The sequence below is a fragment of the Perkinsus marinus genome, assembly GCF_000006405.1.
Source record: "Perkinsus marinus ATCC 50983 genomic scaffold scf_1104296929318, whole genome shotgun sequence".
NCBI classification, from domain to species: Eukaryota; Perkinsozoa; order Perkinsida; family Perkinsidae; genus Perkinsus; species Perkinsus marinus.
In genome coordinates, this window is record NW_003216498.1 from 22,710 (window position 1) to 50,357 (window position 27,648).

Sequence of the window (27,648 nt, forward strand, 5' to 3'; positions counted from 1 at the left end):
GCCAATCCCTCACGACCGTAGCAGTCATCCATCTATCACTCCACCCTGTAAGAGGTGACGTAAAAGCATCAGCTGGTGAGGCTACTGCCATCCAGCAGTATTGGGAGGAAGCCGATCTAGAAATTTGCATCCTATAAAACACCCATCTGACAAGAAAAACCTCATGTGGTCCTCTAGGGCAGCGCAAGTTCCCTACAGCCTATGGCCTGCCGCTAACGTGTCGGGCAGGTGAGTGACGGTGTGCATGTCGTAGTGAGGCTCCTCCTGTCTATCGGGATGAGGGGGAATCCTAAACCCTGTACCGTTGAAGCCATTACTGATGACTACACCGCTGTTGTCAGTGTAAGAGGGTGTCGTCATTTCACAATCAGGCGTGGGGGTAGGCATAGTAGATGTCGCTAAAGATGGTGATGATGGGAAAGACATTTAAACCAACACAGGCTACTGTTTATACCACTCCAACTGCAACACGTACAGAAGTACTATGAGAAAAAAGTAGAGGGTGAATGACAGTACTTAAGAATGCGATAAATGAGCTCACTCTGGAGGTACCGAGTCGTCACTATTGAGTTTCACACCGCTGACTTTCCCAAGGACATCAACGACTGCCCACCACTCCCTACCCATACACCGACGAAACATAGCTGCCTCATCGTTGTCCATATGCACCTCCAACTTGAGAGTTCTATTCTGGTACACTACTACCCTGTCAAAGACGAAGAGTAAACCAATAGAGTCTCCAGCAGACACCTATGGAGGGGAAATTCCCATCACGAAGATTGTCTACTGCTAATACCTCTCGTGCTGGTCGCCACTGCCTTGAGCTCACCTTATGAGTCCGACCATTCACCCACAGCTGTAGAGGATCATAGCCGATCAGGAGGGAGCAGGGCCCCTCTACCTTTGGGGCTAGAGTGGCAATGGCATCCTCCTGAACTCGAGAGGAGGGTAGGTTAGTAACTAACAGGAAAGGATGTGGACCGACTCAGACACAATAGTCGTTAGTACCATTTGAAGGGTCGATAGTGGTGAGGCCCAGGGCAAAGGTCTTCATAGCTGTTGCCGTCTTAATGATAGTAATAGAGTAGTAGAGCCCTCCACTGGGTAAACTCGCAGTAGGTGGTAACCTGACAGGGAACGGTAAGCTACTACTACTACTACTACTACTACTATTACTTTTGTATAGGATCCTTACTGAACACCACCGCGTTGTTGATGCCGCTCTTCCTCATCGCAACTGTATCCTCCTCCTCTAGCTTCACTCGACTACCCTTAACCCTCGACTCAAACACCATCGGACGATATAAACGCAAGTAACTGAGCATCCGAGCATCTAAACAGTCCACTGAACTCAGTTTCCTCACTCGATCGCCTCCACTACATTGCCCGCCTTGCCGAGGACTTTAACACTAAGACACTCTCGTGACCGTCCCCTCTCTATAGGTGTTATGGCCAGGCCTATCTCAGTACAGGGAGGATCCCCCTTAGGCACGGCTCGACCAGTAACCGTAACAATCTCGCTATCCACCCTCTTCTCCCCTAGCCGCACTTCAACACCCACGAGGGAATTGCCGACCAAATTCAACACAGTAACTTGTACTTTATTCTTCCTCCCATACGCCAAAGACCTCGGTGTAGCATCTACTATCTCCATCTTGTCATAGTACTCAAATGCCGCTCTCAGTAGTAAGCTCTCACTGGCGTCCTCCATCACAACCAACACATCAGCAGGGCCCGGCAGGCCCCTCGTCATCGGCGCTAAGAACTGTCTTCGAGTCTTTTCAAGGGCCGCCACCTCTGCACAAGGCCTCCCACCAATTTTCAAATATGCTATCCCTTCCAACTGAATGCCACCCTCAGCCGAGACCTCAACCGTAAATCTACTGCCGCCTTGTCGTGGAGCTCCGGCTGGTTCGATAACAAGAGGAGCCATCTCACTAGAATAGGACACTACTGACCCGACCTCGTCCATCGAGGAAGCACATATGCTTACGTCGGAAGTTCGGCTAACGGCCCTCTCGGGTTTAGGGGCCACCCAGGACCCCCTTCCCTCAGTGACCTCATCCCGGCCCTCATCCGATTCAGAAAGGTTGAACGAAACGCTCCCCTTGGGACCCGACAACATGCTCTCCTCCGTTACGTCCTTATCGCCAGCAACAACTTCAGATGGACTACTAGGCTCCTCCTCACCAAGGTTCTCGTCCTTCGTCATCGACCCTACTCCCGATTCCGATACCACACCATCCTCAACCGTCTTGAATTCGGAGGGTGGTGCCGGCAGAAGATCCATCAAGTCCTTGTGACCCTCAGCCACAGACTCGCTCGCCTTATCCGAGTTCGATCGGGCAACAGCTTTCTCTTGCTCCCAAGCATGGCTCAGCTTATCCAACCGCAATAGCAACTGGACCCTCTCAGCATCTTCAACTAAGCCCCTCAAAACACCATCCACACATGCCTTGTCCGAATCCTCAGTCAACGACGGTCGTATCACAATCAACTTTTCCATAGCTACACGAGAGGACTTTCCATACCGTAACTCCCCGAATGACTATTACCTTCCATCATAGCCTTCTTTGCCTCAGGAAGTCTATTGAGTGCCTCTAGCTGTTCCGCCTCGCCCTTGAGGGTCTGTACGCTCACCAACGTAGACACCAAATCAGGATGGTCTTTGCCCGGCAACGACTCCCTCCCATTCCACCCCATAGACATATACAAAATTACTACAACCACAGAGAGTCACTAAAAACCCAAACACAACCCCTCAACTAGTCACAAGAAAACAGCAGATCGTCACACTGAGCCTCCAACACCCGCCGCTGATGATGATGATGATGATGACGACATTTCCTTCCACGCCTGAGACAGAGCCTTCAACACATCACACATCCTCCCTACTACTACTACTACTACTACTACTACTACTACTACTACTACTACTACTACTGCTACTACTACTACTACTACTACTGCTACTACTACTACTTTTACTACCTGATATCGTCCAGTGTAGTACCCAGCGTAGTACCAGCTCATACAGAGATTACTCAACTCAGGATCTTCTGGCAGGGGCATCATCATCCCGCTTGGAGGCGCCGTAGTAGATGCATCAGGCGGATTACAGTCACCACTCTGCTCAGCCTCGTCAGCTCCCCCAGAGCTACCTCTCGAGGGCTCCTCATGGACAGGCCCCTTGCCCTCCACACTACCCGAGGAGGATGAAGACACCCCCTCGATGAGTTTATCAATCTCAGCAACAGCTTCCTCCTCCTCCTCACTCGCTCGTCGCCTCATCGCCGCTGCTAGACCGTCAAAGGCGTCCAATAACAAGTCGTTAGGCATGCTGGACAATCCTACCAGGCACCTACGGACTGTACCCCCAACACAACAACACTGTGAGTAGAACAAGACTAAGCGTTAATACCAACGATGCTAATTGCATGGTAATATTCAAACACCTCGTCCCGACCATTATTCCCAACCGTACCACCACGCTATGCTACACCCTACTACCGACCCCATCGCTCCACCCTAATGCCACAACTCGGGGACCTCATCAATCTCTGATATCGTCTACTGAGACCGACCCAAGGATCTTCACATGTCTCACGAAGCTCCAACGAGTTACTCCAATTCGCGAGCCTTAGGGTAGTGTCGGACCTTCCCATACCACTCCCTGGGGAATTCACAACGACTACCTGGTTACCACGCGTTGGATAAACTACATCCAGAAAACAGCACAAGCTACCGCCCCTAAAACGACGCCCTTGAACTCAACAGGACCAGTCGTAGTAGTAGCGGCAGAAACATCACAGCTAAGAGCCTTTCTTGAGGGGTTGGGTCAGTAAGTGGCCCATCTTGACCTTATCCCCAACACTCACCGCCCATTCCATCGACTGCGGTGCCTCAAACATCATCACTATCGTGCTTCCGAGCCTACCACACCTCCGCTACATCACACCCACAAGTAGCTATACTCAGTACATAAACGTCCCTATCGGATCGCCGTGCTCAAAGGCGTTGTCGAAGAGCCTAGTCCTTATCTCTCCTCCTGTATACACCGACACTGACCTCAACTGGTTCGTTCGGAGCTTGTTTTCAAAAGCCAACTTGATGCCACCAACGTTGTACCTAGCAGTAGAGGTAGCCCACCATTCAATGTCTTTGAACAGCGCGCTCAGGCACGCTACATCAGGAAATTTCGCGAAATTGGTTTTCACACACTTGTGGTATATAAACTCCTAAGCTCAGCTGAAGAGAACAAACACATATATTCCTTCAACACTGTCACCATCTACTCGGTATTACGCTGCAACAGGAACGTAGTGGCACTGACCAAATGCCCAAGTCCCCGATAAGACCACTCGTTCATTAGCTGTGAATAAATCGTCAACTGCTGAGGCGAAGGGCTTCATCACAGGTAAGACATCACCAGGGAAGTGCCTTGAAGAGAACCCTCAACGCCCTACTCTCTCATGCTGTGCTACCGCGCCTGCTGCAATTGGAATTTTGTTGGCGAATGGAAGCGATGGTAGTCACCAGGCGACAGGTAGATAACAGCATACCTGATCACCATGGTCGAACAGGGAGGAGGCAGCCTAACACTCACATCAGCTTGGAATCTGGGTGAAGCCTTCTCATAGGGTCCACACCCAGGAAGCCAGAGAGCATGTACGTACCGCCCTTGACACCAGATATGGTAGGGTCAAGCTGCGACACCCTAGTCTGTGCCCCTATACAGTTCTCATAAGGCTAAACCACTCCAGGCGTTTATTACGGTCAATCACTCCGAGGTTGACAACCTCACCATCACAAGGACAGACCATAGTCGTCGGGGCAAGGTCCTCGATGGGACGAGCCTGAGGTCAGCATGAGAAAACCGCAAGGCGAGACACGAATGCTACTACCCCGTCCTTGAGGGCTCTGGTGAAGAATTCCTGGAAGGAGTGGTATGCGTCCAACGGATACCGTATTTCCGTCAAATCAGCTCCAGTGAACTTCGCATAGAGTTTGAACAGCGGCTCCCTCATCCGCACAGGCACAGTTCGAGACATCATACTACCAGTGATCCTACTACGGGTGCCTATTAGAAAAACCCCGGTCCTTCAAGCCCCCGCCCCCAGGCTTACGTCCGCAGAGAAGCCTCGAGTAAAATAGAGTGTTTGGCGATGTGATTCCACTAGGGTTGCCGACGACATCAATTACCTGTACCCAACCGTAGTGACTATGCTTGATGGACGCCGCTTACCTCGTTGTATTTGTATTGGAAACCCAACATAACGATAGCCCCTGCTGCAGCAACGTACAGCTTCCGTCGTCTAGATGCTAATTTACGTTGTTCTTCCACTGAAAACCTATCAGCACTCCTACACCACCAGAATAGGCCCATCCACTCCTACCTGGCGCCCAGCTTCAAGGCCGCCTTAGTCTTCTCGGAAGGGCCGAAGGTTGGAATAGAAAACATGTTACAACTACTATGAAGATTCCATAATCGCATGAAGAGTTACGGAAGCTCAGCCGAACTGCTCTATACAGGCTTATTCGCCTGGTTCGACAGGCTCCCACTTTGTTGGGTGGGCTGCCAACCTGTTACCAGAGAGCTGCTGCCTGGGCTTCGTCGTTATTGTCTCCTGTGACACGCCCGTGTCACCAGTACGACGGGGAGCATCACATAGATGCAATCGGATCATCGAGTTATGATACTGTCAGCCATCGATGGTGACTATCGTCCATGGAGTATATGATAAGCATCTTCTTGCGTGGAGGAAAAATTGTCGCGTGCTGGGATCGAACCTGCGCCTTTCCATAATTCTGGATCTCATTCCATTTCATGGAAAGAAAATCACTTCGCTCCGCTCATTGAGTTTGCGTACGAAAGTAGCTCAGTTTTCATAAGAAGCTCCAAGGCTACGAATTGCCTCTAAGATGAATCAATGTTTCGCTGACGATCCCTCGGCGGCGCAGTTGAGCCAGTGACAGATTCCAGCTTTGAACCACATTAGCGAACATCTGGGTCCTCTTCCATGGAAGCAACATGCTCTTCTCGAGAGGCCTAAGGGGCCTTGACTATTCCCCAATACCATAAGTAAACCATCTTCATTCAACCATTCTTCAGCGATAGGCCCTACCGACCCTTACACGGCTGTTACTGTTGGCATGGAGTAGTTCTGTGATCGGATTAGGCAACTTGGCCTTCATACCGTGTTTACATTGCGCGGCTCTGGCCTAGCCAGCGCTCTACTTTCCATCACACTTCTCGGTCCCCAACATAGTTGTTTGCATGAGTCTGTCAACCTAATGGTTGTTTTTCGTCGTGAAAATGTAGCAGGAAAGAACAAGGTCGCGACTGCCGCAACGGCAAAGACCCCAAAAAAGAACCTATCGAGCCAGAGAACAGCCAAGGGACAAGGCGCGTCTCTGAAGGCGAGAATTCGTAGAGATAGAGAGCATGAGGGGATACCCGTGGTAACTCTGACTGACTTCAACAGCCTCATGGCAACAGGAACGCTCCACAGCAAGTCGCGGCCAGGGTTTGCCGCTGTGAAGTTGGACATCCAATCGAGTGGGAAACACACAGCAACAGGGAAACGTAGTCCACCTATATCCAAGGCAAGAGGGAAGGGGAGTCCTATTGAGAAGGAGGGGCTGAGAGCAAAGGGATGTTCGAGGGGGGCGATGGGGCCCGGGAAGGAACGAATGACGCCCACGGGGAAGTCCCGAGTGGGGAAAGGGGGCCGGGAAGGGTCGGGGAAAGACAAAGGGAAGGCAAAAGGAAGCAAGGGCAAGGCCTCGAGGTTCCGACCAGTAGAGGCATCGAAAGACTCCCTCCCAATGACGAGAGTAGACACAAGCGACCCATGCCGCACGCCTGAACCCACTGGGGTGTATATGGTGGACACCCACAGAAGGAGTGGATCAACTGGCATCGATAGCAGAACCTTCTATCTGGGTGGCACGTGTGAGACACGGGAGGAGCTCGAACAGCGAGAGAAGCGGAAGCAGCAGCAGTAGGAGGCTCAGGCCTCGGTTGGAACTATAAACACGGTGATAGGTATCGTGATGAGCTCCAGGCACAACTAGCTGAGAGGCAAGCAGCGAAGAAGGGAACGAGCGGTAGTCAGGCGAACACCATGGACGGAAGCGATGGGACAGTGTCGTCGGACTCGCCCTGTAGCATCATGAGTTTTGTGATGATGCATTCAAACGATGAACAAAAGAAGGAGAAACAGGTGAAGATGATCTCGACATAGGAAGCTCCCCACTCGTCTGCGTATAGGCCAAGGTGAAGGCTCTACTTGACCAGCAGGTGGCTGAGCAGATGAAATTGAGAGCTAAAGTGGAGAGGGTGGGAGGGAAGGGGAGCCTTGTCGCAGTGTTGGAGGAATATATGTTCGCTTTCCTCGGCTGAGCTCAAGAGTTTGCTCACTAATCATGGAAGTTTACATAATTACGAATTCGGGTAGAAGTGTACAGAACCAATGCGAATTTCCCGAAAAAAAATCCTCAGAGTTTTCATATTCTCAGCAACACATGTAGTTGACCATGTGCATGTTTTCCCACACTGTTTCGTGGAGTGCCCAGTTAGCGTAATTATCGGTCAGGAAAGGCTGGCTCGTGAGGCAGCTGAAGTAGACACAATGAGAAGAGAAATTGTACCTATAGCATCTCGAGAGTATCAACAAGGCCACGAGCAGGGCAGTCCTCCTCAGCGAGATGGGGCGACACGGATGAATTCGGCTGGAGGGATCGATGATAGGGAGAAGATGATCTCATACCCTCAGGCCGTTATCGACCCTCACGAGGGTAAACCGGTGGCTCAGTCGGTCCCACAGTGCTTAGCACTCGAGAGTGTTGCCGGGGAGCTCGACACTCTGCGGTCTCGGCTGGGGGATGGTATGCTGGAGGGAAGTCTTAGTGGCACCACACGGTTGGTGAGGTCTCCGCCGTCGGGCAGCACGCCCAAGCGGAAGTATGTCGTACCAAGAGACGGGCGGGATGAATCCGAGGACAGATTTGAAGTCGATAGAACCTCTAAACTCATCGACTCGCTGAGCTCCAATGAGATTGAGAACACCACTGAGGTGATCCTGGCCTTTCTGAGGAGTAACTCGGGTCGGGCCGAAGGGAGGTGGGGAGGACCACAGATCCGTGCTAGTGGGCATTCCTTGGGATTGCCTCGGGGTGGCGACTTGCTGAATGTACAGAAAGGACAACGGTCGTTGGTCACGGAGCGAAGTATGGTAAATATCAGCAAATTCGTGAGGCCTGATGATCTGATCGTAGGGGACAGGCAGGGAGACCCTTCTCGAGAGAGTGAGGAAGGGAGTCGGCCTTGCGTTGCTACGGTCTCGCTAGGTGGGAGCAGCTCAAACGGGGATGAGGTGCTGAAGCCCGAGACCCCGTCTGACACTGAGGGGCCTGGAGAGGAGACGGCAGGCATTGTCAGTGACGGATATGGTCAGTCGGGAGAGGCATCTTCAACTGGTGATGAGTTCGATACCACTCCTCGAGGAGATCATACAAGTGTATGTGCGACTGTTACAGCAAAAATGGTGTCAGCCTTGCCCGCATGTCAGTCCTGTCATCACTCGTCGTCCCTATCGATCCCTCCCCTGAGCACCAGCCTCGACGGCAGACTACACCTTGGCCCCTGGTCGAGCTCGCATTATGCTGTCTTCATCACGACCGTTCTCGATACGGAGGGTCTCGACTGCAGTGAGGCGATAGCCGAAGTATATTCATGTGCCTTTTGGACAGGCCCTAGAGCCTCTCACTCAGGTCCTCTACCATCTTCAAGCAGAGGCTGCTCTCGAGGAGCGAGTGAGGCGTTGGCACTCTCATTCTTATTAGATTGTTTTTTCCTCAGATGACCTCGTCGAACGATGACGACCGACTCGAGAGCACCGGCAGCTCGAGTGACTCCAGTTTCTTGCAAAGATTGTCTGACGACGGCTTCCTCCTGTCCCTAGCCGAAGAAGATGACACTCCAGAATTCACCCCTAACGAGTCGGGCTCAGTCGGAGGCAGCCCTCTGGTCACAGACAGATATGTTGCCTCATCCTTCATCGAGGATACCGCGGGTACGGGCGGTTGGTCCGAGTCTAGTGGCAATGCCTTTGACTGACCTACTAGTGTAACATGTTGCGATTCTTGTTCTAATGGAGTGTTGCTGTTTACAGTAGTGGTGAAGTACTCATAACACAACACGGCTAGTGTGAGCCACTCGGTATTCAAAATTAACAGTAGTATGTGATCGAGTGAGATCAGCCGCACTTTTCGGCCGCTTTTATCTGCTTGAAAATTGTATCTATTCGAGCACTGAGTCTCTCGGCCTCTCGGACCAACTCTTTGCGTGCTGCCTTCGCGGGCTCCTTCCCTGACATTCGCGAGTAAGTCGAATGAAGCTGGTCCGAGATGAGACATACCAGAATGGAGATCGACGGTTTCGACAGAGTCGATTCCGTTGAATTGCAGTTTGTCGAGTCTAAGTCGATAACAGTTTTTCCAACTGTTTCTGATCACGGATCGTACCGGGCTTCTATCTGGGCGAGGACGTCCTTGCCTTTCCCAAGGGACATCTTCCCAGAGATCAAATCCTGTTCAATTTTGGTCACCTAGGAACAGTTGTTGTGATGAGCAAGGTAATCATCTTCCTCTCGCCTCATTTTCCACATCGCGAAGGGCGGCCTCAAGCTTATCGAGCTGGCCCAAAGTTTTGGCACTCAAAATTGAGAACGACTTCATGAACTTCTCTGCAGGATCATCCTTGGGGAGCTCCTGAATACGACAGTGATACGCATTCTCATCGCCACTCGAGCCCACCATATCGACATGCTTCCCCTCATGTGTTCGCTCTAGTTCGGTAGGATTACCCCTGGGACCCGACGAGTCAATAGGCTCAGGTTCTACTCCTGCAGCAGCATGTGCTCGATGATGATGATGTTTTCTAGGGTGAACCGCAGGAGCTCGTTGCGACTCGTGAGCATAGGAATGATGCTGGTTTCGGTCTTCTGTGGACATTGCTTTCGACTTCGCAATACTCAAACCGACCACAACAGAGAACTACCAAGACTAGAGTAGAGAAGCATGCTCATTAGATTTTCTTACTATTATCAGTACAGAGAGTCCAACGCCACCAACACTTGTTAACTCAACAAAGGAGAGGATTAAAGATCATTACCCTCAAATGAGAAAGAAATCTCAGATTCTCAACTTACACTTCTAATCATATGGTAACAATGATATTCATAACAGGTGACCACAGCCACCATCAACTCCTTCTCATACCACTCCAATCGTACTTCACAATAGGAGCTTCAACGAATCTCAAGGCGCTTTGTAGTGCCAACAACATCACCCAGAACCCCCGCCTTCTTGTAGTTCTCGATTTGCTTAGTAGTAGGATGTCTAAGTTGAGGATGGGCTTGCTCCCTCGGAGGACTAGGAGGAGCCCTTCTTGGGGACTTGTCTAGCTTCTGCTGAATAAGGCGGTTATAGAAAGTATTGCGCTTATAGTAAGTATTATCCATTAGCCGTGAATAACAACTGCTAAAATGCTTTCAACTTCACGACAATTTGCACGCATGCTGTGTATGCGTGCAAATTGCATGCTACACGCATAACCATTTGCAGTGTCACGCTTGCGCACATCATGCACATTCATAGCTTAAAACACGAAACTAGCACCAAATGAAACTCCTCAAATTCACTACTCATACATAGCCCTACAGCTAGCGTCTCTACTTACCTACTTTATAGATACCAAAACACCGACACATGATTTCAGTACACAACATCACTTGAGAAATATTGAAACCATCATCCAATGGTAGTACAAGGCCACCACCATCTCCACGATAATCATTCTTATTAGTATTTTGTTGCTGATACCATCTCTACGCTTCATCGCCCATACCAGACATCCCCTTCTCAGCAGCATACCTAAGCCCACGAAATTAACCGCAGACTCAATGACCGCTTACTTGTAATGGAGTTCCATCACATCCTGTCCGTCCTCCATAATAGTCCACCTGAAGACCAACAAATTGTCAACAACACTCTCAGCATTTCCTTCCACCCTACCCATCCTTGTGAACGTGATACACTCGAACATAGCCACCAGAGGCACCATCCTTGTTGGTGGCATGATAGATAGCACGCTTACCAAGAGCCACTGCCTCATCAAGAGTGAGGTCATGCTTGTAACCAGCATCAACAATCTGCAAACAACAGTGCTTCGGGTAAACTACCTAGAGAAGACCTCCTTACCCCATACGCGTAAGTCGAGCCGGAGCCAACAGAGAACATGTTGTTCTTCAGCCGAGTCCCCTGGTCATCTACCATGTACCTAGCATGGATCGTCTGTTAAGCTGTTGATGATGCAACCAACAGACTCACAGTGCGGGACCAGTAACAGCATCATAACCAGCGATCATCGTGCCACACGAGAGACCATACCTTGAGGAGAGCAGTGACCGAGGAAGTAGGAAAAGAGTGGTATTACCCCTTGTAGGAGTACATGATGTTAGCGAGCATCTTAGAAGCAGCAGCAGTAGTGATGCGCTGATTGTTCCTCAGCTCGTACAGCCTAAGAAACACTAGTAATAGATGGAAAACACTACTATCGTACGGAAGCAGTAGACTCAAAAGGTGTTGCGATATATGTTCACTCTCCTCAGCTGAGCTCAGGAGTTTCCTCACTCACTGTAAGAGTTCACATACGAATTCGGGTAGAAACGTACAGAAACCAATGAGAATTTTCCTCTCAGAAACTTCATATTGTCATCAACACATGCAGTTGACCATGTACATATCATAGGCAACAAACAGTTCCCCCCAGGTCCTACTTGCACAGTTTGCCAAGATGCCTCTCCCAGAACTGACAGTCCGCAGCGCCACCAGCCATCGTGCCTTAAGAGACAGGTAGAGGGAAGGACCCAAGAAGAGGACACTACCAATGAGCCTATCTGTGATATGAAGAACCTTGCGAACCGTCTGACTCGACACGTAGCTTCCCATAGAAGCTCGGGAGTCCACAGCAATGAGCACTCCACCGTCAAAGACGAACCCAAGTGTGGTCGTACCTGTGCAGTGTACTTCCCTCGTTATGAGGAGGGCATCTACTACTACCCTTATTGAAGTTCATAAGGCGACCCGAGCGAGCCTTCATGTCCATGCAGAAGTTCTGAGGCTGCGCTACAGGGGCAAGGGCGAACCTGTGAGGATATAGAGCTACCCGAGTGCGGAGGTCAGGGAGGGAGCACCTGTCCATTTCGGCCAGACCAGAGACCTGCTCGTCCTCCTCCTCCTCGAAATGCCTTCGCCCGGGGAGAGTGAATGTGGTAGGAGCAATAACAGACATCCTTAGCAAAAAACAACTGCTACTCGGAGGATGAGCCCTACAACAGAGTCTATGAAGAGTTCAGGTCCGATAAAGCTATTTCTTATAGTGATGGGAACACTCCCGTATTAAAAGGCGTGATAGTACCTATTGCTTCCCCTAAGAGAGCTAACCCATGTGGCGTCACTAATCCTGCTTCGACAACAAGCGTGGACGCCCGGAACCACAGACAAGATGTTGAAAATTCTTACCGGTAGGTTGGACTCTTATTTCACAAGGACTCCAGGTCGTCGTCACACGCCATGAAACTACGCGCGCGCCCAGGATGTGAAACAATAAATTAATCACTTTGGCTGAAACACTTTCTACGACCTACGACCACGTTCTACGACCTGCGAGCCTTCACCATGTGCTGGCTGAACGGACGCTATGGCATTGAAGACCACACTAAGTCGCTCTGGTGAGGCCTCATCATCTCCCATTCTGGTCACTATCCACTGGGAGACTGTCAAACTCCTTATGGGAGTTCCCTGCTTTGATATGATGCCACAAGCCTGAATACATAACAGCCATATCGTGATGAACCTTCCAAAGAAAGCTCTCCGGATCATAACCGCACATAATAGAACTTATACCCGTGAATACATCCTTTGAAGACTAGGAAAAGGTATGCTCACTGGAGTGTAGATTGAAACCAACAACCTTCCGATGAACCAAATACATACTCGTTTAGTCTCAACCGAACTCAACCACACGAACACAACACTGAAGAACGCATTGCAACACAAAGGGCCGACTAGCCTCCCTACCAGGAAGACTTAGTATTCGTACAGTAGTGAACCTATCGGAGTCTTCTGTAGAGCTTTCCTGAGTTTCAACACCCCTCCTAGCGATCCAGTTTTTAATGTGAAATCCAATCTTGCTAGCGCTCTTGAATGAATTCCGAAATCTAATCTGTTCACGGGAACTCCCTCGAGGGTTAGGATGAGGCCGAAGTTCTCCTTGGCTGGTATGGCATCAGACAGGGCTACGATGAGTTTTTAGTGGTTAATATAACTAATGTCGGGGAAGCTCCGTAGCTGTAACGATGAGAAGTTTGTGAAGTTGTGTAACGTGTTGGAGGAAGTTCTAATCAGGAAGACTCAGAAGGCAAAGTTGGGTGTATTGGAAAAGTGAGCGCAGTGGGTGTCGAAATCTAACCAAGATTAATACCGTAAATCTTTGAACAGGCCAGTATTGATATATTATGGGCCTATTGAATTGAATATTTATCGTGAGTAGCTGATGTGGTTTATGCCTAAGGTACATTACGGGAGCCTTTGAGCCTAATGCTGATCTATACCCTCTACTACGACTCATCATCCCACAATGTGACACAGATCGACAGAGTTATGGTATCAAAGAGAAAGCAATGGCGAAAATGTAATTGCCCACACCGTCGACAATGGGGTAGTACCATCCTCAGGGTCTCTGAGGTTCACACCTTGCCAACGACTGAGGTGGATAGACTAGTCCATTACAAAGACGTGACTAAGCAGCTTATGAAGAGATGCACTGCAGGGGACTTCCCCAGTGTGCTTTACTCGGTGTTGGAGGACAGAGTATTAGCAGCGTCGAGTTCAAACCTGATTACTGTTGGACAAATTAATGACATACTGGATAGACTTCATAGTGCACAGAACTACCAGGCACAGAAAAAGATATTTATTGAAGTCGCTACGAGGTGTGGAGCTTTGGAGCATAAGTGGATCGCTAGAATGATCATAAAGGGTTCTATGAAGTTGGGGGTAAGCGTGAGATGAAGTGGCGAGGGAGTGGTATGGCTTTATGGTAGGTTGGAGAAAAGGCCATCCTGGGTCGGCTCCATCCGAGGGCTATTGAATGGTAGTCGTGTAAGTAGATGGGGTTAGTTGTAGTAGTTGTGGTAGGTATGATAATAGCATGTCTCTGAAATACGTTATGGAGAATATCAATAAAGATAATGGTCGTGATGATGGTGACGATAGTGGCCGACCGTAATAGGGCAGACACTACCATCGTGAATTTCGAGCATACTTCACCGAGTTACGGTATGTTAGATGCTATACGTCCTCCCCTGTGCTGAACAGCATCATGTTCCTTCGGCTGAAACCTCAGAGGGCTGTGGTATGGTCCAAAAAAGTGATGGAAAACTATTGGAAAAATAGCAAGAGGAAAACTGCCGACTACAGCGGGAGGCATAAAGACACTACACTCTATAGTGAGGTTAAGTTCGATGGTGAAAGGATGATCGCTCACATCGACAAGGCTCCTCCTGGCCCCGACAACGCCCCTCGGGTTACTTTGTAATACAACTTCAACATCAAATAAATCCAATGTAAAATTTACGAGAAAAAAATGAAAATTTTACTTAGTCGTGGTTACGTAGTATTTGGTTTTTCTCGTTAAAGCCTCTCAAAAATGTTTGCAATTTTCTTCTCCCGATAAGGTACAGTCGTAATGGTTTAATAATGAGGAAGTACGAGCGGGATCTGGGCCCACTGTTACTATCAGCCTTCAAAGGAAACCAGTGTATACTAGATGGGGAGGTGCTCGCTTACGACGAAGACACGGGTACATTCCTAAAACATACCACCAACCGATCAACTGCAGCAGAAACGGCCGGTCACAGACATCTTTGTTTTATTATTTTTGATATTTTGCTTTATGGTGATGCTAAAAATGCCGCGCAAAATTTCACTACTACCCCATTAAAAGTGAGAAGGGAAGTTCTGATGAAAGTAAGGAAGTTCGGGAGGGGTGCGTTGGAGGAGCGCTGACGTTGTAGGTGGTAAAGAGTATTAATACATATATTGAAGTTGTTAATTTCCGCGTCATACCGTCTACCTCTGAAGCTGTGATGGATGAGATCAACATGGCTGTTGCGAACGGCGAAGAAGGGCGGGTTTTCAAGGACCCTGATTCGGTGTAGTGGTCACTTATTGGGCATGTTTTGAATCTTTATAAGGCACCCTCTGGATAGATATTCAATTGGTAAGAACGGTTACGGGTGGTTCAAGCTGAAACCAGAGTACTCATATCATCTGTCCATGGAGCTTGACTTGGTTGTTGTTGGAGCCTATTTCGCTTCTGGTACAGCCCGGTAAGGCTTATAGGAATTCTCTCTGTGATGGTATGTGTTTTCTCTCCAGACGCGACCCCAACGCTGAGGTAACGGACCTGCTAGCGACAGTATCGTCCTTCTTATTGGCAGTATCGAACGAAGCAGGAATGTTGGTGCCTCTGGGAAAAGTGGCGGTGGCTCAACTGAGCGCTTTGAAGGGCCTGAGAGATCACCTGAGAGGAACTATGGTTGCTTGGTAGAGGTCTTTGGCCGTATCCCATGAAGTGGCTCATAGGTCTCCACTCGTCGGAAAAGCGGCTGCCCAGTGGCTGGTTGATGCAGATAAGCTCCCGAGGTAGTGTTGGATGGTAAGAGTCATAGAGAGGGGCTGATGATTTTCAGTGGAGTTCGGCCAGATTTGGTATCACGAGATCCCTCTACGTTGGGGGCTGGGCAGCCTGCGGTAATGGTGGTGCGCTGTGGTGAACTGCAGAGTAGTTCCAAGTGGCCAGCGGGGTAGCGGTAGGGGGACGGGGATGAATCGATTGATGACTACGATGTGGTTGAGAAGATACAGACACTATATTTGTATGTATATTGGGCGAGGGTTATTATTTATGTAGGGTCAATATATTTATTGAGAAGACACTATATTTTCGTATGATTTCGTTGATTACGATGGTCCGTTGAGATTCCCGGTATTTGCTTGCTGCGTTTGATACGGAAAAATGTAATGGGAAGGTCGCTGATGAGTTTCTCGATTTGCAATGGTAGAGAAGTTTGAAATTACGCAAATTTCACAGGGTTCGTATGTACGTAGTTGTCCATGTGTTAGATTGACTCTACGTTTTCCGCGATGTGTCACCGCTGTTAGAAAGGATAAAACGGCGGAGGAAGTGGACACGCTGAGTGAAATTCAAGAAGTAGTGATGGAGAGGAGTAGTGGTCGGGGTCAAGACTGATTCAGTTCTATCGCCGACAACAGGCTAAGGCGAGTGAGAGCTCATCACCGTCTGTTGCTGATGGATACAGTAGTGATGATGGTGTTGTTGAGGAGAAGAGGAAAAGGAGGAGGAGGAAAGAAAAATTAGGTACTTGTAACTACTACGACCAAGTTTTGTCGTTCTGTAGTGAGCCTGGTCAGAAGTTGATGCTCATGTTCCTCTTGTGGAGGATGATGACGATGAGGATAAGGCCACTCTTGAGGGTGGTGGGTTGAAGGCAGTCAGCAGCAGCAGCACCTCGACGTCGTCGTTGCTAAGAGGAGTCAATGTGACGGTATTGAACGGCGAGCGGAGAAATACTACTTCTATTACTTCGGCAACACCACAGAGTTGTTATACTCGAGCTGATATCAAGGCTCTGGTCCTCGAAAAGGGTGGCATGGTGAGAGAGTCCCTTGCCCCTAGTAGGGGGAAGGGACGGGGGAAGTCACTATTGTTGTCGTCGTCGGTGGAGGATGATGATGATGAAGGCGCTCTTTGGGTGGTCCTGGCGGCTACGCTGGATTTGAGGGTTAAGAATTTGGTTAAAGTAGAAGACGTTGACGTGCTGCATTACAGGTAATAGGATGGAGAATTGCATATTGAGATTTGTCACGCGCCACGAAATTCTAACTGTGGTGTACCTGGTGTATTGGTGACCGTTGGGTAGTGTGGGGGGAAATATGCACATGGTCATTTACAAGTGTTGGTGATGGCAATATGAAGGTTCGGGAAATTCTACCCCAGACCGTATATGAATTTCCATAAGAAAGCTGAGGAAAGCAAACCTAGCATGTTCCTCCAACACTGCGAGTAGTGTTGTGATTCCGCAGGTGGTTGCTTGCGTCGGTCGAAGTTGGGCGCCTCTTACTACCACCCCCGAAAGAATATTTCCTGGCTATGTCGAGGACCACGGAGGAAACATTCAAGACGGATTTTGATAAGTACAGGGGAGGAGGGATGTTGACGGTAGATAGGGTGGCAATGGACAGGTATGGTGATGCATACTTCACAACGGGTCACTCGAGGGGACGGCAAGAGATGGAGGAGCTCCTGATGAGAGCAGGGAGTGGTGAAAATGTTTTGCACACTTTCTGAATTGTCCCGATTGTGTTATATGATGGGGACCTTTATCGGGGACAGTTTTGTATCAATTTCTGCCATGCCGAGGTCGGCGTCGTCGCCGAGTAGTCCTTCCGGTGGTGGGGAGGGAGGATTCTCGGTGGTGCTGAGATCCTACCTCAATGGGTTGACGACTCTGAAGAGGACGGGGAGTGGTAATAAGTAAGTCTCGGGGCAACCGGTTTTTGTGATAATGTGCTGCAAACGGATACCCGAGAGAATTTCGTATAGATCCAGAATCTGTGATTGTATAAGGTAGAATGTGTATTTTTTTCGGGAGAATTATGGGAAATATTTTTCTGGATTTTCTCGTAGGTTTGAGGAGCTCTTGAGGGCTCTACCGTCGGATGCGCGGAAGGCTATCGAGGAGTTGGTGGAACGACGAGTGGAGGGGATGGAGGGGGAGGGGGGGAGGAAAAGGAAGGCTGAATCCTACTACCAGGTCGGTGTGGAGACAGTAGCATATATGCGGTGGAGTTTCACCCTAGTGATGTGAAAAACTACTGCATATCACCGCGAATGTCGCGTTTTTCACGGAGTTTTACGACGCCACTTCACGTAGAACGGGTCTCGAAACTCCAACACATTATCATTCACACATATTCAAAATCAATACCTTGTATTGGTTTCAGGGGGAAGGTGGTGATGGCTCAGAGGCGCCTAAGCGAAAGCGAGGAAGGCCTAGGAAGGTCTCGACTCAACAAGACAACAAGGCTGCTGTTGCTACTTCCACGTCATCACCATCGGAGCCTTCAACTACTACTACGACCATGGAGATGAGCAGTAGTGGAGTGGATAAGGCAGCAGCTGAGAAGAAGTATAGTGACGTTCACTCGCTGTTGAGGGAGGCCCTGAGGGGTTCTGATCGGGGAGGAGAGGTGGCTGTAGTTGATGATATATTCAATACAGTTCAGCACAGCCCCTTTGATTTTTATAAATATTGCGAGGTGATTTGCCATACCACTCCTCGGTCACTTCTGAGTAACATGTCCCTCCCAGGTCTGTCGACGACTCTTCGACAGTTCACCACCTCCCCAAGACGTAGCAGGGTTAGTTCGTGAAGTAGTGTCTCAGTGCTCTGACAAGTGGAGACAGTTGAGTGCTGATGAGCAGAGGAAGTAGTCGATGGTGTTGTCATAGTATATCTGTAGATGAGTGTAGATACGAGGAAGGTGCAGCGATGTCGAGGAAGGGTTGGGAGATGATCAGAGGACGATGGCTACTTTCGAAACTACTATTACAATTAGATGTATAACAATATTCTACTACCATTTATAATATTATCTTCTGGAGTGATAAAGTTTATCATGAATATAGGGTTTTGTTAAGAGTTTCGGGGGCTCTTGCAGAGAGAGAGGAGAAGGACAGAAATCTATCGCGTTACAGTGGGTGAGGTCACCATGGCCGAGCACGTGTGTTAAGAGGTGTAGATGATGAGCATCCATGCCTCTGTGCCCATTGAAACCAGTACACCACGTCTGTGTTTTGAGTCATGAAAACGCCTATACGATGGTGTACACATACCAAGGCGTTTGCACTTTGTCGTGTCCACCTGCTGAATAGCGGTGATAATAATGAGAATCTATACTTCTACTTCCTACCGTGCAGCACCTTCATTAGTCTGCAAGTCTAGAGTCGTTTTTTGAGGTGAGTTCATGTCCCGTTTTACTGTATCAACGCTACACTAACGATATTGGTAATAGGATTATCACATCATCATTAATCATGAAGGTCGTTTTCGTATTGATATTAGTATTGATATTAAAGGAAAGTTAAACACAGTGGTACTGCTACCACTCCAATGACAATAGTGAGCCCAAAACCTAGACGAGCGAAATCGGAAAAGTCGTAGCCAGCAGCTGCGTAGACCATCAAATTAGTTTGATAAGAAATTGGTGTTAAAAATTGGCAACCAGCGCCGACCATGAGTGGCCCTAAGCACTGATGGACCGGGAGAGCCATCTCATTAGCCACTGACACACAGACGGGGAATAGGAGGATGACCACGGCTGTTGCATGGAAGACTACTCCTAGCAGGCAGGTGGCGATGAAAATGGCCGATAGCATGCCGATGCTTCCCAGGGGGTCCATTAAGGTAACCAACCCCTGAGCTAGCACAGTAGCGACGTTAGTGATGGAGATGGCCTTGCCGAGCCCGAAGGCTCCAACGATGGTGAGGACAGTACGAAGGTTAACCGCAGCTAATGCGGTAGTGAGGGGAATACAACCAGTGAGGATGAGAGCGAAAACTGCCGACATCGATGCTTGCAGTAAAGGCAGACTGTTGGTCGCCACGAAGAGAATCATCGTGAGGACGATACCACCACTGAGCCACATACGATTTCGGCGTTGCTTTCGCACGATCGGGTCGACGACGATGTTGGTATCATCAGCAACAAGGCGGCGAACCACAGCGAAGTGGCCACTGCTACCATGCTGCTCCTCGAACCCGTCATTAGCCTCTATAATAAGACCATCACCAACTTTCAAATGCCACTTTTTTAGCTTCATCTCGCCTTCTAAGAGACGTGTCACCGACTCCATCTCGTTCGTCGGGACTGCTCCCACACCCCCTGCTGACACCAACCCGGCCAGAGGCGTAACCAAGCCGTTCGAGGACAGCCCGAGTTGACCACCAAAACTCACAGTTTTCTTTCTATGTAGGGCAAATTGATTTAAAGTCATCCTTTTCTTATTGGAAAACGGTGGAGTCGCTGAATCCCCTTTCGTAGGCACCAGCCCTCCGGGTGGTAGAGTGGCTTCCGTGTGAGCATGGGCGTCCTGAGGTTCCTCTATTGCCACCATCTTCGTCCCCAATCGCTGTAATAGCGTCAACCTCCGATTCAATTTCATGTCCATTTTCTGCTGCTCGCCAACGCTGATGATATCATCGGACGAGACGCTTTTGAAATCTTTTTGCTGATTTCCCTCAAATTTTTGCTCCATAAAATTCAGCAAACTCCTCCTTCGACCGCTTCTGCTTTTCTGCTGTAGTATTTGCAAACTCTGCGGCCTAATCCCGACAATTCGGGCGCCATATAACTCCATCGCTTTGTGTGGTTCAATGCGTCTTCCCACCAACGGTGACAAACCGTCCAAAACAACCTCATACAGGCCCGCACTTCTCTTAGAGGAACCCCCTCTCCCCGCGTTGTGCTCACCTAGGACCAGCTCCCCCGTATCTCTAGACATCAGGCTCACCTTGCCGTCGTGATAGAGCTTCAAGACCGCCTCAGGAGACGAATACACATGCAGAATATCATACGCTTGTAATTCTAGAGACGGTGTTGGTTTCAAAGTAGAGCCCATTCTTTCTATCTCAACTATATCTTCCCTTTTTTCAACAATCTCTTCGATTCCCGACTCCTCGAGAGTGACCCCATCTAATGCCAACGCCGTCACCTGAGCCGACACGACAAACTTTTTGCTCAGACGAGCGCTGGAAGTCGGCAATAGAGGAGCTTCCAAGTCGCCACCAGCGGGGTCATCCTTCCCCGACGACTCCGCATACTCTCGAAAGACAATGGGTACCGCGATGATGATGTAAATGACCGCAGCCACAGTCGCTGGCAGCACTATCGGTGCCATTGCGAACATCTTCAAGGGGGGTAGCCCATTCTGCACCAACAAGCCTTGGGTGATCAAATTACTCGATGTTGAGAAGACCGCGAAGACGCCGGAGATGAGCAGAATATACGATAGTGGCATCAATAGGAGCGCCTGGTTGATGAGGATGTCTTTTTCACACCAACGTTTTACCACGGGTAACAACACCCCCATCACAGCCGTGTTAGAAACGCCCACATTTAGCATAATCGCCGGAATGAACAGTCTAAGGATTGCCATAGCAAGGGAGTTTGGTTTGCCCAGTATTCCCCCCTGGATAAATAGGTATTCAACTACGCCCGTCCTTTTCACTGCAGCTGATACTATCAACAATATCGCCACCGACAAGACGACCTCGTTAGAGAAGCCCTGCCATGCGATGGTGTTATCAAGAACACCAGTAAGACACAATACGAGTGTAGATGCAGTCATAACAGCATCGGGAGGGTACTGCCTCACAAGCAGTGATAATGCTAGTACTGTTACCACAATAGAAATATAAGATTTGTAGTTCAGTTTTGGGTACCCCAGTTCATAACAATTCATGATGTACCCGAAAAGGATAGTAGTAGCGTAAAACAACAAGTGCGGCCATTGACATCGGATGAATTTTCCTGTTTTTTGCACGACCATCCATACCACACCATCGTCACTTCCTCCCTGCTCCTCCCGCATAGATGCGTGCCGCGACAGGAACTGGCCTACGTCTCGTTGACTTCTGCCCTCACCAATCTTCCTCGTCACACCACTCACCTCGACCTTTAATGCATCGTCATCTGCTGGAGATATACCATAAACCTTGCGGATCTCCTTCAGTCTAGTGGTGGCGTTGTGGAAGTCACATGCCTTCATCTCGAGGAGGATGTCGTCCATCAACGAAGTCGGCGGCTCATCGTCGGAAGCCTTGGGGTGTTCGCGACAATTCTGGACCATCTTGTCGTATTTCTTAGCAATCCTAGTAAGACCCTCTTCGTTTAGGCATGCGTAAGCTTCTAGTTGTCTCATATCGTCAACAACTTGTTTTGCATCTTCTTTGCTGTCCACTTTATCAATAATCAGTGTTTCTTGAACAGAATAGAAAGTCGCCACTCGAATGATATCCAATTTCAACTCCTCGATGAACCTAGTGTTGTCCTTAACATTGCTGTTTTCCATCTCCTCCACAATTCCCTTCAGTCGGCTGTAGTTCATATAGTAGCCGCGCCACTCGGGTTTGCGTCGGTCTAAGAGGTATTGGCCGAATCGCATCGAATCATCGAAGAGAGAAAACGAACTGATAGAAGTAGAAAATTCAAACTCATGAGGTCGTCGAGTGGAAATCTAAACCCACACCAGTCTCGTATGTCTCTCTCTGTACGGGCGAGCTGAAAAATAACAGGAAAATGGCTCGGCCGGGAATCGAACCTGAGTCGTCTCTATGAAGGATCAGAATTTGTCTTCGTCGTCGTCATGCGAAACACCAGTGCGATACAACGAAATAACCAAAACCTTTTCCCCAATAACGAGAAGCTCTTTTCTAAGAAAATTGATACCCTGTTCGCCCAACAACTCAATACCGCTGAACGGGACAGTTATCAACAACATTGCTGAAAATGGTGATACTAAATGTCATCAACAGTAACGATGACTGTAGTTTATCGTTGAAGTCGTTTCCGTGATGTTCCCATTCCAAGTCGTTGTTAACTACTTTTTACTCAACACACTTTAACATTGACACTGTTGTTGATGGAGGCAATGCTATGATTACACTTGATCATGTGTTGGTCTACTCGAGTGCTACAACTTCCTTTCCATCGTTGATATGGCCTGGATTTGGCTTTTTGTCAGCTGCCCTAAAAACGCAAAAAAACGAAAAAAACGCAAAAAACGGGAAAAAACGCAAAAAACGGAAAAAAACGCAAAAAACGGAAAAACGCAAACAAGACTAGAAAACGCAGAAAACGCAATAAAAACCAAAAAGCCCAAAAAATAGCGAAAATTTTCCGGAAAAAAATCACCTGATTGTAATCTTAGCAGTCGATAGTCTTCTTTGAGAGTAGCGATTCTCTTATTGTTGTTCTCTACTTCTTCCTCAACGATACTCAGGAAACTTTCCGCTGTGAAAGATTTTCAAATAATTACGGAAAACAAGGAAAAAAATCACCTTTTTTTATCAAATCTTCGAGATTTTTTTCTTCCTCCTCCTCCTCCTCGTCACCGGCCTTGTGAATTTGACTTTCATTCGTGTTAGCTCCTTCTGGGACTGTCATCGTGAAAAGCAAACACTCGGGCCGGTCAAAGCATTGACAACACCAGATTAACCATAGACAATACATCACAAATTTTCATTCTAATCCATGCCATTGAGAGCATCACCATCATCAACTGTCGTGTTAGAGTCCGTAACAGCTCCTTCTCGTGTGAAAATATTATCGTCCCATAGAGACGTAGATTGTGCAATAGCCGTAGTCGTTGCTGCTGATGCCTCACTGTTAGCCCCGTCATTATCACTTCTCTCTGTTGATTGGTTATTCCCTGCAGTACTGCAAGAGGTACTCATTGTAGAATCAGCATCATCATCATCATCATCATCATTGTTGTTGTTATCATCACGATTGACGTTATCAGGAGTAGGCGGGTTTGGTACTGGCAGAGCAGGACCTTCTTCTGGTCTGCCTACTATTTCCCTGTTATGCTGGGCCCACCTGATTGAAGTACTCCTACTACTACTACTACTACTACTACTACTACTACTACTACTACTACTACTACTACTACTACTACTACTACTACTACTACTGCTACTACTACTACTACTACTACTACTACTACTACTACTACTACTACTACTACTGCTACTACTACTACTACTACTACTACTACTACTACTACTACTACTACTACTACTACTACTACTACTACTACTACTACTACTACTACTACTACTGCTACTACTACTACTACTACTACTACTACCTCTCTCGCCTCCTTTCAATGGTATCCACAGGATCATCCTCAGGATTAGGATATCTATCATCATTAGACCGCATGAGCCTTCCCTCTCTAAACTCCTCTCGAGCCCTTCTTATCATCCGATCAAAGTTCCTCATATTTCTTCTACGTTCTTCCTCCTTTTCCTGCCGTATCAACTTTCTCTCCTCCCTTTCCGTTTCGATGCCACCACGATAGAAAAATGCCTCTGCCAATCTGCGTTCATCGGCAAATATCGGACGGTCATCGAGATATCTAAACGGCGAAAATTCTAATTTTCCGAAGTAGTTTTTTTGTGAAGTAGTGTTACTATCATCATCACATGCCGAATAGTTGTTTTCGATCGAAATTAATATTGCCACGGAAAATATGAACATTTTTCAACGAAGCGGCAATTCTTACTTCAACCCTGGCATCTTGGCAACGAGTGTTTTCCTATAGTTTGGTATTTTTTTCACGACTGGATTCCCTTTCAAGTAGAGCACTCTAAGCCCTCTCATTTTCACGAAAACTTCATCGATCTGATAACAACGAAAATAATCAATCACTAAATATGATCAACACTACGACAGCGGGGTCTTCAATCTTATTGTTGGTTAAGTCAACTACGGCTACTCCCTCTCCATCATCGGTCGTATTCAGGGGTCCATCGTTCTGGTCAGTTGCCTCGATCAACGATATGATGTCACCGACGCCACCCATACCGATCTGGTTGTTGGCGAGATTGAGAGTATTTAGTTTCCGTAGATGCCCTGAAATTAGTCTTATCCAGAATCATCACTATTTTGTATTACGTATGTTCTCTATTTTCTTAATAAAATTGTCAGGCAAACTCAATGTCCATAGTTGTGCATTGTTATCGAGATTTTCGATTTTCTCAATGCAGTTTTGGCCGAGAAACCTGCCAGGATCTGCTTCTTTGTGGAAGTTCATCAGCACCGATATTACAAACTCCTCAGTGCCGTCAGATGCTCCAGCCCTTCTATTTTGGAAAAACCTGGGGGGAAAATTTTTGGTATTTTTTTCATCATCTTTTACCGTTGCATTCAGCGTAAAGAACCTTGAGACCTGTGAATTCGTCGAGATTTTCCAATTTACGATAACCACCATAATGTATATACAATTTGTCATTCAACTCTTTCGTACGGTAGTACCTACATTATCATCAACAACAGCAAATCCACCCCAGTGGTTTTCTTTACATGTTTTTATCTGCGTCTAAAATTCCTTTTAAAACGTCCTCTGTCAATCGCCTGTGAACGATTATTGATACTTACGTGTGTGTGATAATGCTCACCTTCCAGTAAGTCGACTTTCCTCATTATCGTTATCTCTACGAACGGTCATTTCTGATGATGGTCGTGAGTGCGGTGGTGTTGATTATACTTTGCCGTTGAGGAAATGCAAGAAGAAGCAAGAACGGCGAGATTCAGATGCTGGGAGTAAACGGGCGTGTCCAAACACTGTCACTAAACTTTGTCTCCTAAATCACTAAATCTCAGCGCGCGCCCTCGTAGTCGATATAAAGCGCGACTTCGTTTCAACGGCGTTAGAGGCCGAAGAGAAACACGTGAAGTTCACGTTCAACCAAAAACCGGAGGGAAACAAGTGAACCAAAAACCGGAGGGAAATAGATGAACCAAAAACCCGAAGGGAAGCAACTTGCTTGAAGCAAGTTAACGAAGAGGGTTCAGCGGGCCAGGCGGATCTGTCTCAAGTCCATGTCTCACTGGGAAAACTCGACACTCGTTTTGTGAGCTACATTTTGATTTATCTTCCAAGTTTTTTGAGCTGCGAAAGCCAACACTTTATCATTCACCATGCACTGCATGCAGATCACTATACTTCGAACAGTATGACTCAGCGAAGATCACTTATTAATGATGCTGATGGGCTTCTCGAGCTTCGGTCGACCACAGGAGTGGTGGAATGTTTGATGTACTTGCACTTGATTGCTCAACTTGGGGACTTGTCAGCGAAACTTTTGACCAGAATTATTGAGTGGAAAGTGAATTCATCGATGCATTACGAGTTGAGTTGTTGGTTTTGCGGGCTGACAGAAATGTAATCGGTCCTAAGCCTCTGATTATTAGATGATAAAAGTTTCTTGGCATCCACGGCAATGCATTTTTCCGGCGAAAGAAGCACGGTTGCCATGCCACGGTAGGTAAAGGGAAGACTGAGTACCGATGCGATGCGGCGTGCGCTAGAGTCACTCAACTAGTGTGACGACTTATGGGATTTACAACTTAGCAGCAAATTTGGAAATTACCGGAAATATTTAGTTATGTACAACCCTCGTGTATCAGCTCCTGCAGCATCATCATCAACACAAACTATCTCTGGCTGTCTCGGACGAAGAGGCATGTCAGAAGACGCGGTGTTCGTCGTGGCGGTGCCGACACTGGTGACGATAATATGTTTCAGAGGATTCTTAATTTATGTTTATGAACCCTTTTGCTCTGTGAAACTATGTTTCACTATCGTGTTCCAAAAGGTTTTCGAGTAGCTAGACCTTCAATGTTGAGTTAAACTAGTGTGGGTGGTTCGCGAAACGCGCGTGGTTCGGTGAGTTGGTGCGGCGCTTTGGTGAGCCGGAGCAACCTTACGCTCCTTACGCTATTTCGTTAAGGACCTTAAGGAGCGGCTCCTAAGTGTTATAAGGTGCAGCTCCTTAGCCTCGTTCCTGAAGGATCTTACGTAAGATCCTTAGCCTCCTAATTTCAAGGAATCCTTACGCTCCTTAGCCTCCTAAGTTATAAGGAGGCGCTCCTTCCTTGAGGATCTTACGCTCCTTCCTTAAGGAAGGCCTCTTGAGTTACAGGCCCAGTGTATATACCTTCAATGTCCGAGGCTTCGTATTGTAATGCTCGACTGCTGGACCTGTAACTGAGCTGAGATGCTCAATAGTGCTAATGATGGATGGAGTATTGTTGTATTATTGTTAACCAGAGTATCCATCGGTGAAGTAGATGAGGACATCGATGCAAGAATAGACCTATCGACTGTTATGACCGCTCAAAATGTAATAACAACAACCCTTTCCCTTCTCACTGTCATCACATATGCAGATCCTTCACTGACATTACTCAATATCAATACTGAAGAGGAATCCTCCATAACTGCCTTTTTCTGAATACACCCATGTTCGTGTTGAATCAATACTGTTGATGTCGCCAACCCCATTCCCCCTGTTGAAATTGAACACAAGAATAATAACTGTTGTGAAGCCGATCTTCTGACGACGACCCGATGTTATAACCATCAATGCAAGAGCTGATCCATCATCATCATTGTTGTTGTTGATGCTGATTACTCCTGAGCGGTCTCCTCAACGGCAGCCTGGGCCTCCTCCTCTTCCTCAACGGCGGGCTTGGCGGCCTTGGCAGCTTGCACGGCAACAGTGTCGAGAGTCTGGCGACCGAGAGAGGTGATCATGCGACCACCCTTCATGGCGTCACTTTGGGCGATGAAACCCATCTTCTCCAACTGCTGGAGCAAGAACCTGTTAAAGAGGTCGTTTCTTGATTATTCACGATGACGATGAT

At 48.1% G+C, this 27,648-nt stretch overlaps 14 protein-coding genes across 14 annotated transcripts in view; 4 read left to right on the forward strand and 10 right to left on the reverse strand.

Annotated features, from left to right (window-relative positions):
- The window catches only part of Pmar_PMAR012332 (hypothetical protein), a gene marked incomplete at both ends in the record, with an annotated part of 5,948 nt that extends 5,561 nt beyond the window's left edge, over window positions 1–387 (reverse strand). Inside the window, 2 exons of the mRNA XM_002787514.1 lie at window positions 40–146; window positions 197–387. Of these exons, the coding sequence (XP_002787560.1) occupies window positions 40–146; window positions 197–387 (298 nt within the window). The remainder of the gene's footprint in view (window positions 1–39; window positions 147–196) is intronic.
- A 112-nt stretch (window positions 388–499) lies between these two features.
- Pmar_PMAR012333 (hypothetical protein) lies at window positions 500–3,339 on the reverse strand (the record flags this gene model as incomplete). The annotated part of the gene is made up of 7 exons (XM_002787515.1): window positions 500–750; window positions 797–960; window positions 1,009–1,127; window positions 1,177–1,317; window positions 1,365–2,508; window positions 2,556–2,628; window positions 2,992–3,339. 7 exons carry the CDS (start codon window positions 3,337–3,339, stop codon window positions 538–540), a joined length of 2,202 nt encoding a protein of 733 aa, XP_002787561.1. The 3' UTR covers window positions 500–537.
- Window positions 3,340–3,812: 473 nt separating this feature from the next.
- Pmar_PMAR012334 (phosphatidylserine decarboxylase, putative) lies at window positions 3,813–5,461 on the reverse strand (the record flags this gene model as incomplete). Its single annotated transcript, XM_002787516.1, has 10 exons — window positions 3,813–3,933; window positions 3,982–4,128; window positions 4,306–4,440; window positions 4,485–4,562; window positions 4,607–4,730; window positions 4,775–4,856; window positions 4,905–5,080; window positions 5,127–5,202; window positions 5,246–5,351; window positions 5,397–5,461. The coding sequence occupies 10 exons, from the start codon at window positions 5,459–5,461 to the stop codon at window positions 3,813–3,815; spliced, it is 1,110 nt and encodes a 369-aa protein (XP_002787562.1).
- A 1,232-nt stretch (window positions 5,462–6,693) lies between these two features.
- Pmar_PMAR012335 (hypothetical protein) lies at window positions 6,694–7,405 on the forward strand (the record flags this gene model as incomplete). Its single annotated transcript, XM_002787517.1, has 3 exons — window positions 6,694–7,004; window positions 7,049–7,226; window positions 7,274–7,405. The coding sequence occupies 3 exons, from the start codon at window positions 6,694–6,696 to the stop codon at window positions 7,403–7,405; spliced, it is 621 nt and encodes a 206-aa protein (XP_002787563.1).
- A 1,805-nt stretch (window positions 7,406–9,210) lies between these two features.
- Window positions 9,211–10,039, reverse strand: Pmar_PMAR012336 (60S acidic ribosomal protein p2, putative). The gene is made up of 5 exons (XM_002787518.1): window positions 9,820–10,039; window positions 9,658–9,774; window positions 9,529–9,611; window positions 9,423–9,481; window positions 9,211–9,373 (listed from the first exon to the last, which is right to left on the reverse strand). The coding sequence occupies exons 1-5, from the start codon at window positions 10,015–10,017 to the stop codon at window positions 9,261–9,263; spliced, it is 570 nt and encodes a 189-aa protein (XP_002787564.1). The 5' UTR covers window positions 10,018–10,039; the 3' UTR covers window positions 9,211–9,260.
- Window positions 10,040–10,313: 274 nt separating this feature from the next.
- Window positions 10,314–10,526, reverse strand: Pmar_PMAR012337 (hypothetical protein; the record flags this gene model as incomplete). Its single annotated transcript, XM_002787519.1, has 1 exon — window positions 10,314–10,526. The coding sequence occupies one exon, from the start codon at window positions 10,524–10,526 to the stop codon at window positions 10,314–10,316; it is 213 nt and encodes a 70-aa protein (XP_002787565.1).
- Window positions 10,527–10,892: 366 nt separating this feature from the next.
- Pmar_PMAR012338 (proteasome subunit beta type 5-A precursor, putative) lies at window positions 10,893–12,384 on the reverse strand (the record flags this gene model as incomplete). Its single annotated transcript, XM_002787520.1, has 10 exons — window positions 12,261–12,384; window positions 12,127–12,212; window positions 11,952–12,080; window positions 11,844–11,907; window positions 11,501–11,584; window positions 11,395–11,454; window positions 11,266–11,344; window positions 11,080–11,216; window positions 10,980–11,027; window positions 10,893–10,938 (listed from the first exon to the last, which is right to left on the reverse strand). Exons 1-10 carry the CDS (start codon window positions 12,356–12,358, stop codon window positions 10,893–10,895), a joined length of 831 nt encoding a protein of 276 aa, XP_002787566.1. The 5' UTR covers window positions 12,359–12,384.
- A 1,012-nt stretch (window positions 12,385–13,396) lies between these two features.
- Pmar_PMAR012339 (hypothetical protein) lies at window positions 13,397–14,665 on the forward strand (the record flags this gene model as incomplete). The annotated part of the gene is made up of 6 exons (XM_002787521.1): window positions 13,397–13,509; window positions 13,640–13,759; window positions 13,803–14,124; window positions 14,172–14,221; window positions 14,266–14,352; window positions 14,416–14,665. The coding sequence occupies 6 exons, from the start codon at window positions 13,397–13,399 to the stop codon at window positions 14,663–14,665; spliced, it is 942 nt and encodes a 313-aa protein (XP_002787567.1).
- A 161-nt stretch (window positions 14,666–14,826) lies between these two features.
- On the forward strand, window positions 14,827–16,371 carry Pmar_PMAR012340 (dna ligase iv, putative; the record flags this gene model as incomplete). Its single annotated transcript, XM_002787522.1, has 7 exons — window positions 14,827–15,096; window positions 15,144–15,283; window positions 15,339–15,458; window positions 15,570–15,675; window positions 15,715–15,774; window positions 15,822–15,935; window positions 16,255–16,371. The coding sequence occupies 5 exons, from the start codon at window positions 14,827–14,829 to the stop codon at window positions 15,754–15,756; spliced, it is 678 nt and encodes a 225-aa protein (XP_002787568.1). The 3' UTR covers window positions 15,757–15,774; window positions 15,822–15,935; window positions 16,255–16,371.
- Window positions 16,372–17,564: 1,193 nt separating this feature from the next.
- On the forward strand, window positions 17,565–18,646 carry Pmar_PMAR012341 (hypothetical protein; the record flags this gene model as incomplete). The annotated part of the gene is made up of 4 exons (XM_002787523.1): window positions 17,565–17,686; window positions 17,840–17,966; window positions 18,157–18,471; window positions 18,599–18,646. 4 exons carry the CDS (start codon window positions 17,565–17,567, stop codon window positions 18,644–18,646), a joined length of 612 nt encoding a protein of 203 aa, XP_002787569.1.
- Window positions 18,647–19,285: 639 nt separating this feature from the next.
- Window positions 19,286–22,321, reverse strand: Pmar_PMAR012342 (sodium/sulfate transporter, putative; the record flags this gene model as incomplete). Its single annotated transcript, XM_002787524.1, has 1 exon — window positions 19,286–22,321. The coding sequence occupies one exon, from the start codon at window positions 22,319–22,321 to the stop codon at window positions 19,286–19,288; it is 3,036 nt and encodes a 1,011-aa protein (XP_002787570.1).
- Window positions 22,322–22,906: 585 nt separating this feature from the next.
- On the reverse strand, window positions 22,907–23,379 carry Pmar_PMAR012343 (hypothetical protein; the record flags this gene model as incomplete). Its single annotated transcript, XM_002787525.1, has 3 exons — window positions 22,907–22,962; window positions 23,128–23,226; window positions 23,274–23,379. The coding sequence occupies 3 exons, from the start codon at window positions 23,377–23,379 to the stop codon at window positions 22,907–22,909; spliced, it is 261 nt and encodes an 86-aa protein (XP_002787571.1).
- Window positions 23,380–23,459: 80 nt separating this feature from the next.
- Window positions 23,460–25,447, reverse strand: Pmar_PMAR012344 (conserved hypothetical protein; the record flags this gene model as incomplete). Its single annotated transcript, XM_002787526.1, has 9 exons — window positions 23,460–23,814; window positions 24,086–24,355; window positions 24,503–24,621; window positions 24,665–24,852; window positions 24,895–25,001; window positions 25,049–25,097; window positions 25,139–25,254; window positions 25,303–25,353; window positions 25,398–25,447. The coding sequence occupies 9 exons, from the start codon at window positions 25,445–25,447 to the stop codon at window positions 23,460–23,462; spliced, it is 1,305 nt and encodes a 434-aa protein (XP_002787572.1).
- A 1,965-nt stretch (window positions 25,448–27,412) lies between these two features.
- Window positions 27,413–27,648, reverse strand: part of Pmar_PMAR012345 (Short/branched chain specific acyl-CoA dehydrogenase, putative) — a gene marked incomplete at both ends in the record, with an annotated part of 3,197 nt that continues 2,961 nt past the window's right edge. The window contains one exon of the mRNA XM_002787527.1: window positions 27,413–27,605. Coding sequence (XP_002787573.1) covers window positions 27,413–27,605 — 193 coding nt within the window. The remainder of the gene's footprint in view (window positions 27,606–27,648) is intronic.